This window comes from Denticeps clupeoides, chromosome 15, assembly GCF_900700375.1.
Source record: "Denticeps clupeoides chromosome 15, fDenClu1.1, whole genome shotgun sequence".
Taxonomy (NCBI): domain Eukaryota; kingdom Metazoa; phylum Chordata; class Actinopteri; order Clupeiformes; family Denticipitidae; genus Denticeps; species Denticeps clupeoides.
In genome coordinates this window covers 3773008-3785904 of record NC_041721.1, presented here as the reverse complement: position 1 = coordinate 3785904, position 12897 = coordinate 3773008, and the positions used below count along the sequence as shown (strand labels likewise).

The 12897-nt window shown below is 47.0% G+C and overlaps 1 protein-coding gene across 18 annotated transcripts in view; it reads left to right on the top strand.

Annotated features, from left to right (window-relative positions):
• Positions 1–10575, top strand: part of magi2a (membrane associated guanylate kinase, WW and PDZ domain containing 2a) — a 94038-nt gene extending 83463 nt beyond the window's left edge. For 14 of the 18 annotated variants that reach the window (XM_028955607.1, XM_028955612.1, XM_028955611.1 and 11 more), the window contains 5 exons: positions 261–411; positions 603–822; positions 1388–1531; positions 4032–4170; positions 7672–10575. In XM_028955607.1, coding sequence (XP_028811440.1) covers positions 261–411; positions 603–822; positions 1388–1531; positions 4032–4170; positions 7672–8246 — 1229 coding nt within the window. In that variant the 3' untranslated portion in view covers positions 8247–10575. Of the gene's footprint in view, positions 1–260; positions 412–602; positions 823–1387; positions 1532–4031; positions 4171–5877; positions 5967–7671 lie in introns of all 18 variants that reach the window. The other 4 variants (XM_028955618.1, XM_028955615.1, XM_028955620.1 and 1 more) reach the window with 1 other exon arrangement.
• Positions 10576–12897: the final 2322 nt, after the last annotated feature.

Sequence of the window (12897 nt, the reverse complement as noted above, 5' to 3'; positions counted from 1 at the left end):
TATATTTCAAATCAAATGAAATTGTTGCCTTTTTCACTTTTAAAATGATTCATATTTGTGTGTTTTTCACTTTTCAAACTATTTTAGAGTTGCTGTTTGAAAGATGAAAAGCTTGGTGTTGTTCAGTCATGATCTCACAGTGCTGCGAGCTTCTATTCTGACCAATTACTTTCCTTTCTTTTACCAAATGCTCATTAAATCCAGAACAAACCTCCATTGCCCCAATCAGACTGCTGCTGACATGTTTCCTTTGTCTCCAGAGACAAACAGCACCCCGTCAGCCCCCAGCTCGGAGAAGCAGAGTCCCATGGCCCATCAGCACAGCCCAGCACAGACCCACCCCGCGTCCCACCCCGGAGCCCCCACCCAGGTTCAGGGGCCACCGGTCCAGATCTATGCTCATGACAGCAGGTCAGCCCCATAAGATAGATCTGTGAGCCTCAGCCCCTCCCTCCACTTTGTTGAGTAACATCACTTAACTCTGATGGAGATCTGAATTATTTACCTCCAGATTCGTCCTCAATGTTTTATAGCTCCTCAGAAGAGGCTTCATTTGGCTTTCGCCTCTCACTCTACTTCTCCACCACTCTCTGCTGCTTTAGCTACAGGTCAGAGGTGAAGGCCCGTCAGGACGTGAAGCCGGACATCCGCCAGCCACCTTTCACAGACTACCGTCAGCCACCAGTGGACTACAGACATCCGCCTGTGGCTGATTATCGCCAGCCGCCCACGCTGGACTACAGACACCCACCTCTAATAGACTACAGGCAGCTGTCTGCCGACACACGGCAGTACAGCGTCCCAGAGTACAGGCAGACACAGGTCAGACAACACTTTAAAGCCTGAGAAAAGGACACATTTGATGATATTATGGTATAAAGCAGGGCAGTTGAACTTTTCAAGAGCAAAGCAAGCATCAACCAAGTTATGCAGTCTTCCCTGCAAACACATTGGCCAATCAGTGACATTTATGCAAATTACATTTACAGCATTTATCAGACACCCTTATCCAGAGAGACTTAATAGTTACAATAGTAATCGATATTTACAGGGACAGTCCCCCTGGAGACACTCAGGATTAAGTGTCTTGCTCAGGGACACCATGGTAGTAAGTGGGGTTTTGAAACTGGGTCTTCTGGTTCATAGGCGAGTATGTTACCCACTAGGCTTCTACCAGTATACTGTGTGGGTCCCAACATGTCCCATGATTAAGGTGCTGCCAGATTGGGGAGTTTGGCTTTTTTTTGGGGGGGGGGGCATTGTAACTTGGACCATACACTACATTCTGGTGTCTGGTTACTGTAGCTTTTAGAAAGCACGAACCTAAAACACCCATCAGAACTTGAGATGCTGCGCTGAGACGTCACTGAAGTGTGTGTCTCTTCAGGACTTTGATTTCTTCACTGTGGAGCTGGAGAAGAGCGTGAAAGGCTTCGGCTTCAGTATTCGGGGTGGACGTGAGTACAAGATGGACCTGTTTGTGCTGCGTCTGGCTGAAGATGGGCCTGCCGTCCGCAATAGAAGGATGAGGGTGAGTAGGTCTTCAGTGTGGCCAGAAGAAGGAATTAGAAAAGAGGCACTTCTGGTCTGAACCTAAGCCCCTTTCCCTCCTGCACTCGTATGGAGTATGGAGATTACATTGAGCTGTCTCTTTCCATCGCTCGGATCGATGTTGTGATTGAGGAGAGTAATACATTTCTTATCTGTAATGAACCTGTCAGAGGACCTGTCAGAGATAATATTATTTAAAAAAAAAAAAAAAAAAGGCCCGCGGGCAGCTCGCCCCGCCTGCACCTGCTGCTCGGAGAGGTGAAGGAGCTCTGCGCTCTGGGGCCTTGTTCTGCAACTCAGCCGGGCGAGGATGAAGGATCGTTTGAGCCCCTCAGCTCAGAATCACCTCCGCCTACAAGACGGATCCCGCTGGTAATCGCTGCCACGGGCCGTCGTTTTCCCCACCAACCCAGACTCTGGTCAGACAGATAACCCCATCGCCAACCTTGAGCTCAGGGGGCATATGCAGATTGAGTCTCAGAATCCAGATGGGGCTCTGGTTATTACACAGTGGACAAAACATCTGCCAAATTGCAAATAGTTTCTTTCCTGATTACATAAAATAACAATATAATGAAAGAGTCTAAATTAGATGCTTAATTTGTGCATTTTGCTATGCTCAGCTATGCTACCAGTGTAGTGTGTATTAATAGCTTTTGGAGACCAAAAGGGGGTGATATAAAAATTACCACCTTGATAGTTTTGCTTACATTACTTATTCATCGTTTTTATTACATCATTTTTGTTACGTAGCTGACATTAGAACTGGTTTCAGAACGTCCTGTCTCTTCTGCTGCATTTACACATCATAAAGTTGACCGGACAAAATACTTTCCAAAGTCCAGAAGGAAGGGCATTATCAGTGCTCTGGTGGACCCATCTCTCTGCCTGGCTTAAATCAAATTAATATTGATGGTGAGATACAGAAATCCGAATTTCTGATTGCTTCTCGCAACTCAGTTCAGAGCTGATTGTATGCGCGATCTCAGAGCTGCTGGAGCGTCTGCCTCTCCTGACAGATCGACTTCGGTCACCTTCACAGCTTGTCGCTGCTGCTGTTACGGCGCTGCCCGCTGACGGGTGTTCCCGGTGGGTGTGGTTTTAGGAGATATCAGCTGTCAGGATCAGCTGCAGTTGGGGAGACATTTGCGACCAAGAGACCTGCTTCTGAAAATGAAGTATTTTCTGTTTCTTTATCATCTGGATGGATGTCATGGACGAATACTGTATTCTGATTGGCTGGTTTGTTTCCTGCACGTCACAGGAAGTGAGTGTTTCTGTTTCTGCATGTCAACTCCCTATACCTGACTGGCAAAAGTTAAGGTGAGGATGTGTTGAGAGACGCATGAATAGCTATGAATAAATAAGAAAAACATTTTATTCCAGCAAATTGAACCTGGCAACCCTGTTCATATTGCCAGTAATGTCTGTGCTCAGTGGGGATGTGTTAATTCTCTATTCACAAGAAGACTGATGCCTCATCCATTGAATCAGCTGTGTCATGGATGATATTTTAGGATCCTCTTTCCCAGGATAATGAGAGTCATTAGTTCTCGGTGACTGAAGGCCCACACATGATGCATGAGGGAGTGTTCTGCTGTTATCAGTCATTATGTACCAGAGGGGGAGGCAGTCGTTGCTTTAGATGGGGGACGAGCTCTGTCCCCGGTCAGATTGTTCACTCTGCGATCATTAAAGGTTGGAGTTGGCGTAATTTCCTGGGTGGTGTTCTCCGTCTGCACACATATCCCTCTTGTCCTACCGCGGCTTTTAAGTGACTGTGCCCATTAGACTAAGACTTCTCCACTTGTTCCTGTAATTTGCTTCATCCATTTTGAGCGGCGACTCCCGATTGGCCCGATGCTCAGCAGAGCGCCGCATCACACTGAGCTGCTGGGGCGGCTCTTCATCATGTGGAGAAAGGCATAGAGACGTGCAGCCTCAGCCTCATTTGCATGTTTTTGCATGCGCGGATGTGTGCGTGTGACAGATAATGCTTGGTCCTCTGCATTGGGGCTGTTGCCGGTCATCAGTTCAAGTTTTTCCCGCGTCGCTCCGGCATTAGTCATCCACTCTGTGACATTACGGAAACGCGCCGAAGATTAATGAGCTCCGCCGGGCGGGCGCGACTGGAAACGTTGATTAGCTCTTGCCGACTCGATAGGGTTGGCATGAATTATGGATCCATATTGTTCCAATAAATCTCCATCCATTACGAGTGACAGACGTCCTTATTAATTTTTATCGTCGGACGGCTGCTGGGCTAATTTTCGCAAAAATCCGTCAGGAAATAAGCGAATGCACTCAGTGCTACAGATGTCCACTTCACCTGGGGTGTTCATCACATTCACCATGGGGGACGGAACATGCTCCTAAGTTCTGGGGCTCCAAAAACAAATTATTCTCTTCAGGCGAAGTAAATTGAATCTATGGCAGTTGAACAGCACACACACACAGTAATCTGTCTTTCGACTCTTTAGGTGGGAGATCAGATCATCGAGATTAATGGCGAGACCACACGGGACATGACCCACGCCCGGGCCATCGAGCTCATCAAATCCGGAGGCCGGCGGGTGCGTCTGCTGCTGAAGAGGGGGACGGGGCAGGTCCCGGAATACGGTGAGCGTCCAGAGTGTCTTCTCTTTACTCAAGTAATCTGACCACGCCATGCATTTCCTCTGCAGTCGCGGGGAAAATGACACAGCTTGTTCAGAGGATTATGGGATAAAGGCAATCAAAGAACTTGGAGCAAATTTCAACTCTCTGCAAATGAGAAGTCAATTTGTCCATTCAGCTGCCAGTTCTCCAGGAGCTTCCTAACTCGAACATTTTAACTGTTTGGTCGCCATTGACACTGAGTGTTAGAAAAAAGATCACTAGGAAGGGTTTATATTATCCTAATTTAATTTTGAAATTAAGATTTAAAGGTCCCGTGACATTCTTAATACTGTATCTGAAATGTAACCTGCTGTGTATCACAATCACTTCACTTTATTTATTACGAAAAAAATGTAACCAACTGGTTCTTCAGAGTCTTGCGTGACTGAACTAAAAAAATACATTTGTGCTCATTTTTTACATTTAATCACCGATCAGCTGCAATGCTTCACACGTTTGGACGCCATGACAGTCATTATAACGGGGCGGTCGTCATATGACATCATAAGGAGACAAATTCCAGATCCGACCGTCTGAACTAACACTCTCTAAACAGCGAAGCAGAATGGCCAAAGCACTCCTTACACCTATCACCATTTCTAGCCACTGAAGGACCATAGAGAGGCAAGGGAAACTCGTATTAATGTTCAATAATCTCTTATGAAATCTTCATAAAAGGACATTTAAGATTAAAATGTATTACACGATGTGTCAGTGAACGTTTGTCCCTTGTCTCGTAAACACAAGGACCTTTAATTCCCTACACTTACATTTGGAAATATATAATCTTTACATATTTTATGTACTGTTTGGTGTGGTGAATCACAATTTCAACTTTTCATCTGTCCACAGATCGTTGCTTATTTTAGCTGAGGCTAATTACTTTTACACAGCCAGTGACATGTTCATTGAGATGAAGTGATGAGCTCTGATGACAAATGCTTTGTTAATAGGCCTTAAATTATTTAGCAGTTCCTCTGCAGGATGTTTCTTTTATATCCATCTTAACCGAAACACCAGCTGCCAGGTAACAGTCATGAATGTTGCTGCATTAAGTGTTTAGGATTTTTTTGAGATAACATCAGATGTAAGTAAGATAAATTAGGATTTGCTTCTCTACTAGCAATTTGGGGAAAATCCTCTCTTAAACACTAAACCTCAAGCTCTATTACAGTTCTGGTAAATTGCCCCAGGTCCTCATCCCAGACTTACTTTAAAAGTTTCATTTAATTAATTCATTAGTTGTAATCTAATGAGGAAACAAGGAAACAAACCCTCAGATTATTTATTAATGAGTCTTATTGTTGCAGGGAGAAACATTAGCATTATAATTGATTTCATTTAAATGCCTGCATCAGGACGTGGTGAACATCCCTCAGATATTCTGTGTGACCTCACAATGACCCTGGGATCCTGACTGCAGTGGAAATGGATCGTTCAGTAATAATCTGCTGAGGATCTTTCTAGCACTCTTTATAGCAGTAATTTCCTCTAGTGCACTTTCTAGAAACCTGCGATGACTACTCTCACCATGAGGGATTAGATTCTGGATCTAATCTGAATCCTGCTTTTAATCTCACAGTAACTAACTGTAACCTCTGTAACCCACATTACCGTGTGTCCAGCCCATAACACTAACGCTCTAGGGTCTTACTTCCCCTCCTCCAGGAATGGTACCTACCAATCTCTCCATGTGCATGAAAAATGACAAGCATGGCGCCTCCTATTTCTTCCTAATGGAACCGTCTAAAGACACGGTTTGTAACAAGTGGCATGCGTTACTCTATTCTATCGTGTGTGTGTGTGTGTGTGTGTGTGTGTGTGGTGATAGTGCTTCAACGCCTGCTGGAGTGTGTCTTGCAGTGGTGTGTTTTTGTGGTAATGTTGGGCTGGTTGGTGTGTGTTCCTGAGAGTTTTCTTTGGCTAGTGGCTTTTTGGGGTCCGTCTGTCTGTCCGGGCACCTTTACCAGCGAACCAGTAAAATATGCCCTGAGTCCAAACTGACGTCTGAGAGGCTGTGATTGGACCACCGACCTTCACCTTCACACATGGGGAGCTGGAGCTTTTGTTGTTATTGTGTTTGTTTTGTCTTCTCTGTTATATTTTATCCCAAGGACAGATGCACAGAATCAGTGTGACAGCAAGAGGTTGGGGGATGTGTGCGAGTGTGTGTGTTGTATAAAAATTTGTTGTGCATGCATGTGCATGTCGGTGTGTGTGTGTGTATGAGTGTGTTGCGTGTAAGAAGAGTTGAACAGTAGATTGCAGCCGTATGCTGGGTGACAGGAGAAATTAGCTTAGCTGCACACACCAGCCCGCATTGGGGGGTCGGCACGGCGACGCCGGCACAGCACGTCCAGACCACAAGACAGACGGGCGCCTGTCAGATCCGGTGTGGATCTCTTGTGTTTCGCACGGCAACAGGCAAACATTTCACACCCCAGGCTGAGCAGCAGCCCACAGAGCTCTGATTGGTCCTCACAACCCACTTTCTTATTGTCTTATTTGTCCAGAGGGAAATAAGCTCCTCCTCTTCCACCCGATGCTGGAATGCAGATCTCAGAGGTCTCAACCCTTCAAATAGCACATGTACTGGAGAGTTCCTCGCTCCTCAAACTGCTCCTGGGGTGACGTGGGTAGGCAAGGGGGGTGGAGCTTCTGTGATGCAGTATGAGCTCAGCGACCACCTGAAAAAAATCCTCGTCTCAGAAGGGCTTTGTGAGGTTGAGCTAAAAAGCCCCCAAATTCTCCCAGTGGTTCAATGTCTTTTGCGGAGTGCAGTGCCCCCTGTAGGCCAGAAATTGGACTGCTGTGCCGGTTTTTATCCCGGCGGGTTCCTCTGCAGTTGCCCTGGTGCTGTGGAGTAAAGAATTTCTTTTTGGCACAAAAGAAACCTGTAATGACGAGACTGGCAATGATGCTAAAAACTAGCAGGTCACTCTGTTGGAAGGTCTATGTGTGTGTGTGTGTGTGTGTGTGCACAGACAGACCATAGCTGTAGCTGAAGCACCTGCCCTTTTGGTCTTTTGTAAAGCAGTTAAGTTTTTTTACTTATTTTTTATTGTTTTAGACCTTAATTGACCAGAACAGACCAGAATTGACCACTTCATTGATTGTAACATGGAAGCACGTTGTAAGTCGCTCTGTATAAGGGCGTCTGCCAAATGGCTTAAATGTAAATGTTAAATGTAAATGTAGATTTTGCGCATGATTGCAACTTCTCCATTCAGCTGACAATGGGGTGAGTTCTGTTTTCCAGAAGCTTCCTAATTTGCACATCCTAGCCATGGTAGCCAAATCCGTGTCTGTGCGCATTCGTGATATGTGTGTGTGTTTGTGTGCGCATGTTCACATCTTGGTCACATGATCAGATGTGCTTACAGATAGGTGGATCTCAAGGAGGAGGTTGAGTGACATGATGATGATGATGAAACTGACTGCTGTCTCGTGATCTCCTCTCAGATAATCCCGCCCCCTGGGACGCTCGGCCTGCAGCCTCCCCAAGCCTGTCTGAAGTAGCTCTTCCCCTCGAAACCAACCAAGCCACTCCATCGCCTCCATCTCACCTGACCCCACCCCAGGACCCTCCTCTCCCACAGCCCTCGGAGACGGACGCTGTGACCGCCGCAGCGGAGCCCCGGAGCACAGACAAGACAGGTGGGACCGGGAGAGCCAGGCAGCCGAGGGAGGGTGGCAGGACCACTCAGCAGGACGGAGGTGGGGGGAGGGGTCACGCTCACACTGAGCCCCCCAAAGGCAGCCGGGCCAGGAGCAAAGAGCGCCGAGGGGAGAGGGAGCCCCACAGACGGAGGGAGGTGACCCGGTCTCCGCCCCCCTCGGACACCAGCCGGCACGATGGCGCCACTGTCAACCACCAGGGGGAGGCAGGGGCGCCCAAAACCGAAGTGAGCCGCTCCGCCCGCACCAACAAGACGTCCAGCAGGAAGACCACAGTCTCTCCTGGGCCCTGGAAGATTCCAGGGTCGGATAAACTTCCCAGCACCCTGCGATCCGGATCCTCGACGCTGAGCAGATAGCAGCTCTCGGACCCTTGGACAACTCATTCGGTCGCTCCTTGCCCGTCTTCAGGCTAAGGGAGGAGCGTGTGTTTATGGAGAAAGCACTTTTTTTAATTTACGTTTTATTCTAAGTTATTTTCAGATGTTACACCCTTCACCTTAAGAACTTCTGCATTGAATTCAGTAAAAGAACATTTCGAAACCTGAAAACTGAGCAGAATGCGTGTAGCACGGCAAACGTTTTTTTCTACCAGGCGTTGGAGGCTTTTTTTTTTCTGAATGTTGAAGGATTTTTGCCTGTTCTCTACTTCTGTGTGCTTGATGAGAGAATGGAAATGAAAAAAAATTGATCTAGACGTACAAATATAAATATATAGAGAGAGGGGGATTTTGAAGAAAATATGAAACTGCCTTAAACTGGACTGTACGGAGTGGATGATGTTGCTCGGTGTTATGAGTCAGTAGACAGTAGACCTGTACTGTAAATGCAGCCCCGCCCCTCACTGTGAGTCTCATCATCTGACCGCTGTGGAGCCGCTGGCCTCGCCATCGGACTCTTGACTACAGCAGCGCAGGGGGCAGCGGCCTGCAGTGGTCCATGGAGCAGGGGTGGACAAGGGGGAAGAGGACCATGGGACACTAGACTGGGCGGAGTGCCTTAAGATTGGGCCGAGCAGAGGAACACAAGGTGGGTTGGTTTACTGCGAGATTTGTCACTTTGATACTTCAAAGTTTGTGAAGCCCCCAGAATTTTCCTGATTTCCTGAAGTCACAAACTCTAAAAGTAGGTAAATAGATCAAATAAGACAAATGTACATTGTTGCCTATTTATGAGTATTTATCATTCAGTCAATCTTTATTTATATGGGGCTTTTTACACTGTACATTGTCACAAAGCGCCTAACAAACAACAGTGTTCAAAGCCCCAGGTGGGCAAGCCAGAGGCAACAGTGGCAAGGAATAAAACTCCCCCTAACAGGAAGAAAACCTTGAGAGGAACCTAGACTCAGCAAGGGGAACCCATCCTCCTCTGGGCCACACTGGATTACAATGAAATACATTCAGAAAAAGAAGGCCGCATATGAAGGGTAATGCAGTCCACTTGTGTGTAATGAATTAGCATCCAGGTAGTGTGTTCGAGTCCCAGCGGGTGACTATTTGAAGGGGACAGCAGAGGGTCAAGCAGGACCATCCATGGAGGTCGGACATGTCATGTGATCACTCCGACCCAGGAGACTCCCCAGGCAGGATGTACCATCCACAGTGGAGTGAATGGTGAAGTGTAGACATTTACATTTACAGCATTTATCAGACACCCTTATCCAGAGCGACTTACAATCAGTATTACAGGTTAGGTGTCTTGCTCGGGGACACTATGGTAGTAAGTGGGTCTTCTGGATCATAGGCAAGTGTGTTACCCCCTAGGCTACTACCACCCTAGAGAAACGAGAAGACTGAGCTAGTGATGACTTAGCATTTGTGAGCATTAATGCGTCGATGATCAGTGAAATGCTGGTTATACTTAACAATATCACTTATGATGAAACAAAAATCATTCTCAATTGGGTCTGAAGGGTCTTTGTTCTTCAAGCGGCTTACCAAAATAAATGTCCTGAGTGATGTTTAGGTGATTCTTCTGCAGAAATCTGGAAAATTCATAAGGACATGCAAGGACACTACAGTTTACATCAAGTCTCAGTATGAAGTGCCAACACCCATCTTCATCTGCATCAGCTCCATATTAAAATTGACTTTCTGAAGTGTAACAATGATGACCGGAAGAAAAAAAAACACAAAATCTGGTTTGCCATTAATATATTAGCATTTCGGCTCCATGCATTTTATTGTTTTGTTTCTTTTTAATATAGCAATTGGTGCTGCTGTGCTACAAACAATCTTCATGAAAATCTAAAATCAAGTCGTACGAAGCACAAAAGGCACCATATTACAGTGGATGAGCTTGCAGGAAAGAATTGCCAGTTGTGAGTTTGCGTTTCTGTATGGTGTTTCTACTCCTGGGACCATCATGTGGGCTCAGATCTGGGCCCTCGCCTCTCATCCACAGCTGCTGCCCGCTGAGAAACTCGACCGAACTGGTTGGACTGAGGTCTGAAGGAGACCCCCAGCGCCCACCCCTGTCCGCTATCACTGTGTAGCGTTAGCCGTGTCTTTACCCTGTACAGCTGTATGTACCTCTGTGTAATATTCATAGCTATGGAGACTGTAACTGAGCGACTATTTTTATGAAATGCAGCATTATGGATATATTAACTTTTGCAGAAATCTTGTTTACTGTATGATATTCTGAAGAAAATGTCAAATAAAAAAAAAAAATGTTGACACCGTGCAGAGGATTACATTAACACACAACTTGTCTTCTTTCACATGCAAAGACAGAAAGATATGGACTCTGGTGTGGGCCACAAGCCTCCACCAAGGGAAACAATATATAGTTACGGTTGCACCATCATTGCTGCTGGAATTTTTCAGAATTTCCTTTAATAAATGTTGCGCTAATGCAGAGATCCTGACACAATACTATGTTGCCCATGAAAACGATGGTGTCAGATTGTCGGTTCTGTGATACTTAATCTATAGCGTGACAGCTGTATACAAATTAGTCATGCTTTTGTGTAGCTGAAGCAATAAATCAGCAGTGGTGGCCTAGCGGTTCAAGGAAGCAGCCTGTAATCAAAAGGTTGCCTGTTTGAATCCCGATCCGCCAATGTGCCCCTGAGCAAAGCACCGTCCCCACACACTGCTCCCCAGGTGCCTGTCATGGCCGCCCACTGCTCACTCAGGGTGATGGGTTAAATGCAGAGGACAAATTTCACCGTGTGCTGTGCTGCTGTGTATCACAACTGAGAAATCACTTCACTTTGTTTTTGTTTGTTTTTTATAGTTCGATGCCTTCTGTCGCCAGCAGGGGGCAGCGCTGACTCAGATTTGCGGCGGGCCGGGTTAGTCCTCTCTCTCAGCAGCAGGGGGCGCCTGTCCTCGGACGCTGCGCATCCTGCGGACGTTAAATGACGCCTTGTGCTGCGTGCTGGTGTCGTGTTTGTCGTTCAGACGTTCTAGATGTGACGCAAATCCACGACCGAACGTTTACATTACGTGTACAGCATTTATCAGACGCCTTTATTCAGATCAGTAGTGACAGGGACAGTCCCCCTGGAGACACCCGGGGTTTGAACCTGGGTCTGCTGGTTGATGGGCGAGTGTGCGTTACACACCGTGCGTGTTCGAGTGCAATTTAAGGTCAGGCACCGCGGTTCTGCGGGTGAGAAGAGGAAGCAGCTCGCATAGCTGATGATTCAGCTCGTCCATTAACTCTTCACCTCGTCACGCCGCCGCCTCCCACTCGGTTTACTGTAAATACGGAGCGAGGTCCGCTGGTTTAAAAAGCCCCTTGATGATTCACATGCATGCCTGTACAGACACGAGACTTACAGAACCTCGTTTCACTCCATTTTTAATTGTGAAAGCCATGGAGCTTGTGTGGCACCTTGTGGCAGTGCCACTGAGCAAAGTTCCGTCCCCACACACTGCTCCCCAGGCGCCTGTCATGCGTGATGGTCAAAAGCAGAGGACATTTCGGTGTGTCACCCATGTGCCGTGCTGCGGTGTGTCACGATGACGATCAACTTGTGCCCTCTGGCCGAGTGCTAAATGGCATTCCTTCTCAGCAGCGTGCAGATCCCCTACAAGCTGCAGGCCTCGTGGAAATTGCATGTGAATGCGGTTAATGCGGCACATCACATCGCTCCGAGTCTTCTTGCTTGTCCCCTTCCCTAAGTGCATTGGTCTTACGTAACCTTTTAGCCCCGGTCAGGTTGAGCTTGTTGCGTGGCGCTCAAACAGGCTGGACGGTTCTTGTTCTCTCTACCTACCTCTGTGGTGGGATTATAGCATTTCTACGTCTTCGTACTGTGGTTCGTAAACTGGACGCATTTATTAACCTCTCCGTCCACATTGCAACCTTTGGTGAATCGGGTTCTCTCTAATGAGGGGACGTGGCAGATACCACTGTGTGTTTAGTGGGCGTTAAGGCTCCTGTGGATTTAATGAGTCAGACGTGGGACCGTCAAAATTCTGACGTTTCAATGCACCTTGACCTCCATCTTGACCACCTGCCAGCCCCACGGGCCGCTTGTCATCAATGCACAAATTTCCCAGGGCGGCCAAACCATAACAGCATTCCACAGACCTGCCTGGGTCCATTGTTGGAATGCTCGAGGGCAAATGTGTCTGCGAACCAAAAAACGATCACCAGATACCGGGGCAGCGTGCGTCAACAGACATCAGCCTGGCAGGGCCACGCTGTAAAATAATTGCTGCGCCGCATATTTTGAAGCCGGAGAGGATTAATAGGAACAATGAGTGCATGTTCTGATATGGGCTTCTGTCATGGTGACATGTAGAGCACAGCTGATAAGAACACAGGCCTGAACTGAACCGTTCTGTGGGTCAGATCATCTTGTTCTGATTAGCAGAGGCTGGGCGGATGAATGAAATGTCGCTAGAGAGGACCTGCTGAGGGTTCTGCAAGACCAGAATATTTTTTTTTATTACAAATATTTTTTTTTTTTTAGATTTCTTTAAAACATATGTACATGTACCGCTACAAATCGATTCAGCGTTGCCGTCTTAGCTGTCACACAGAATGAAT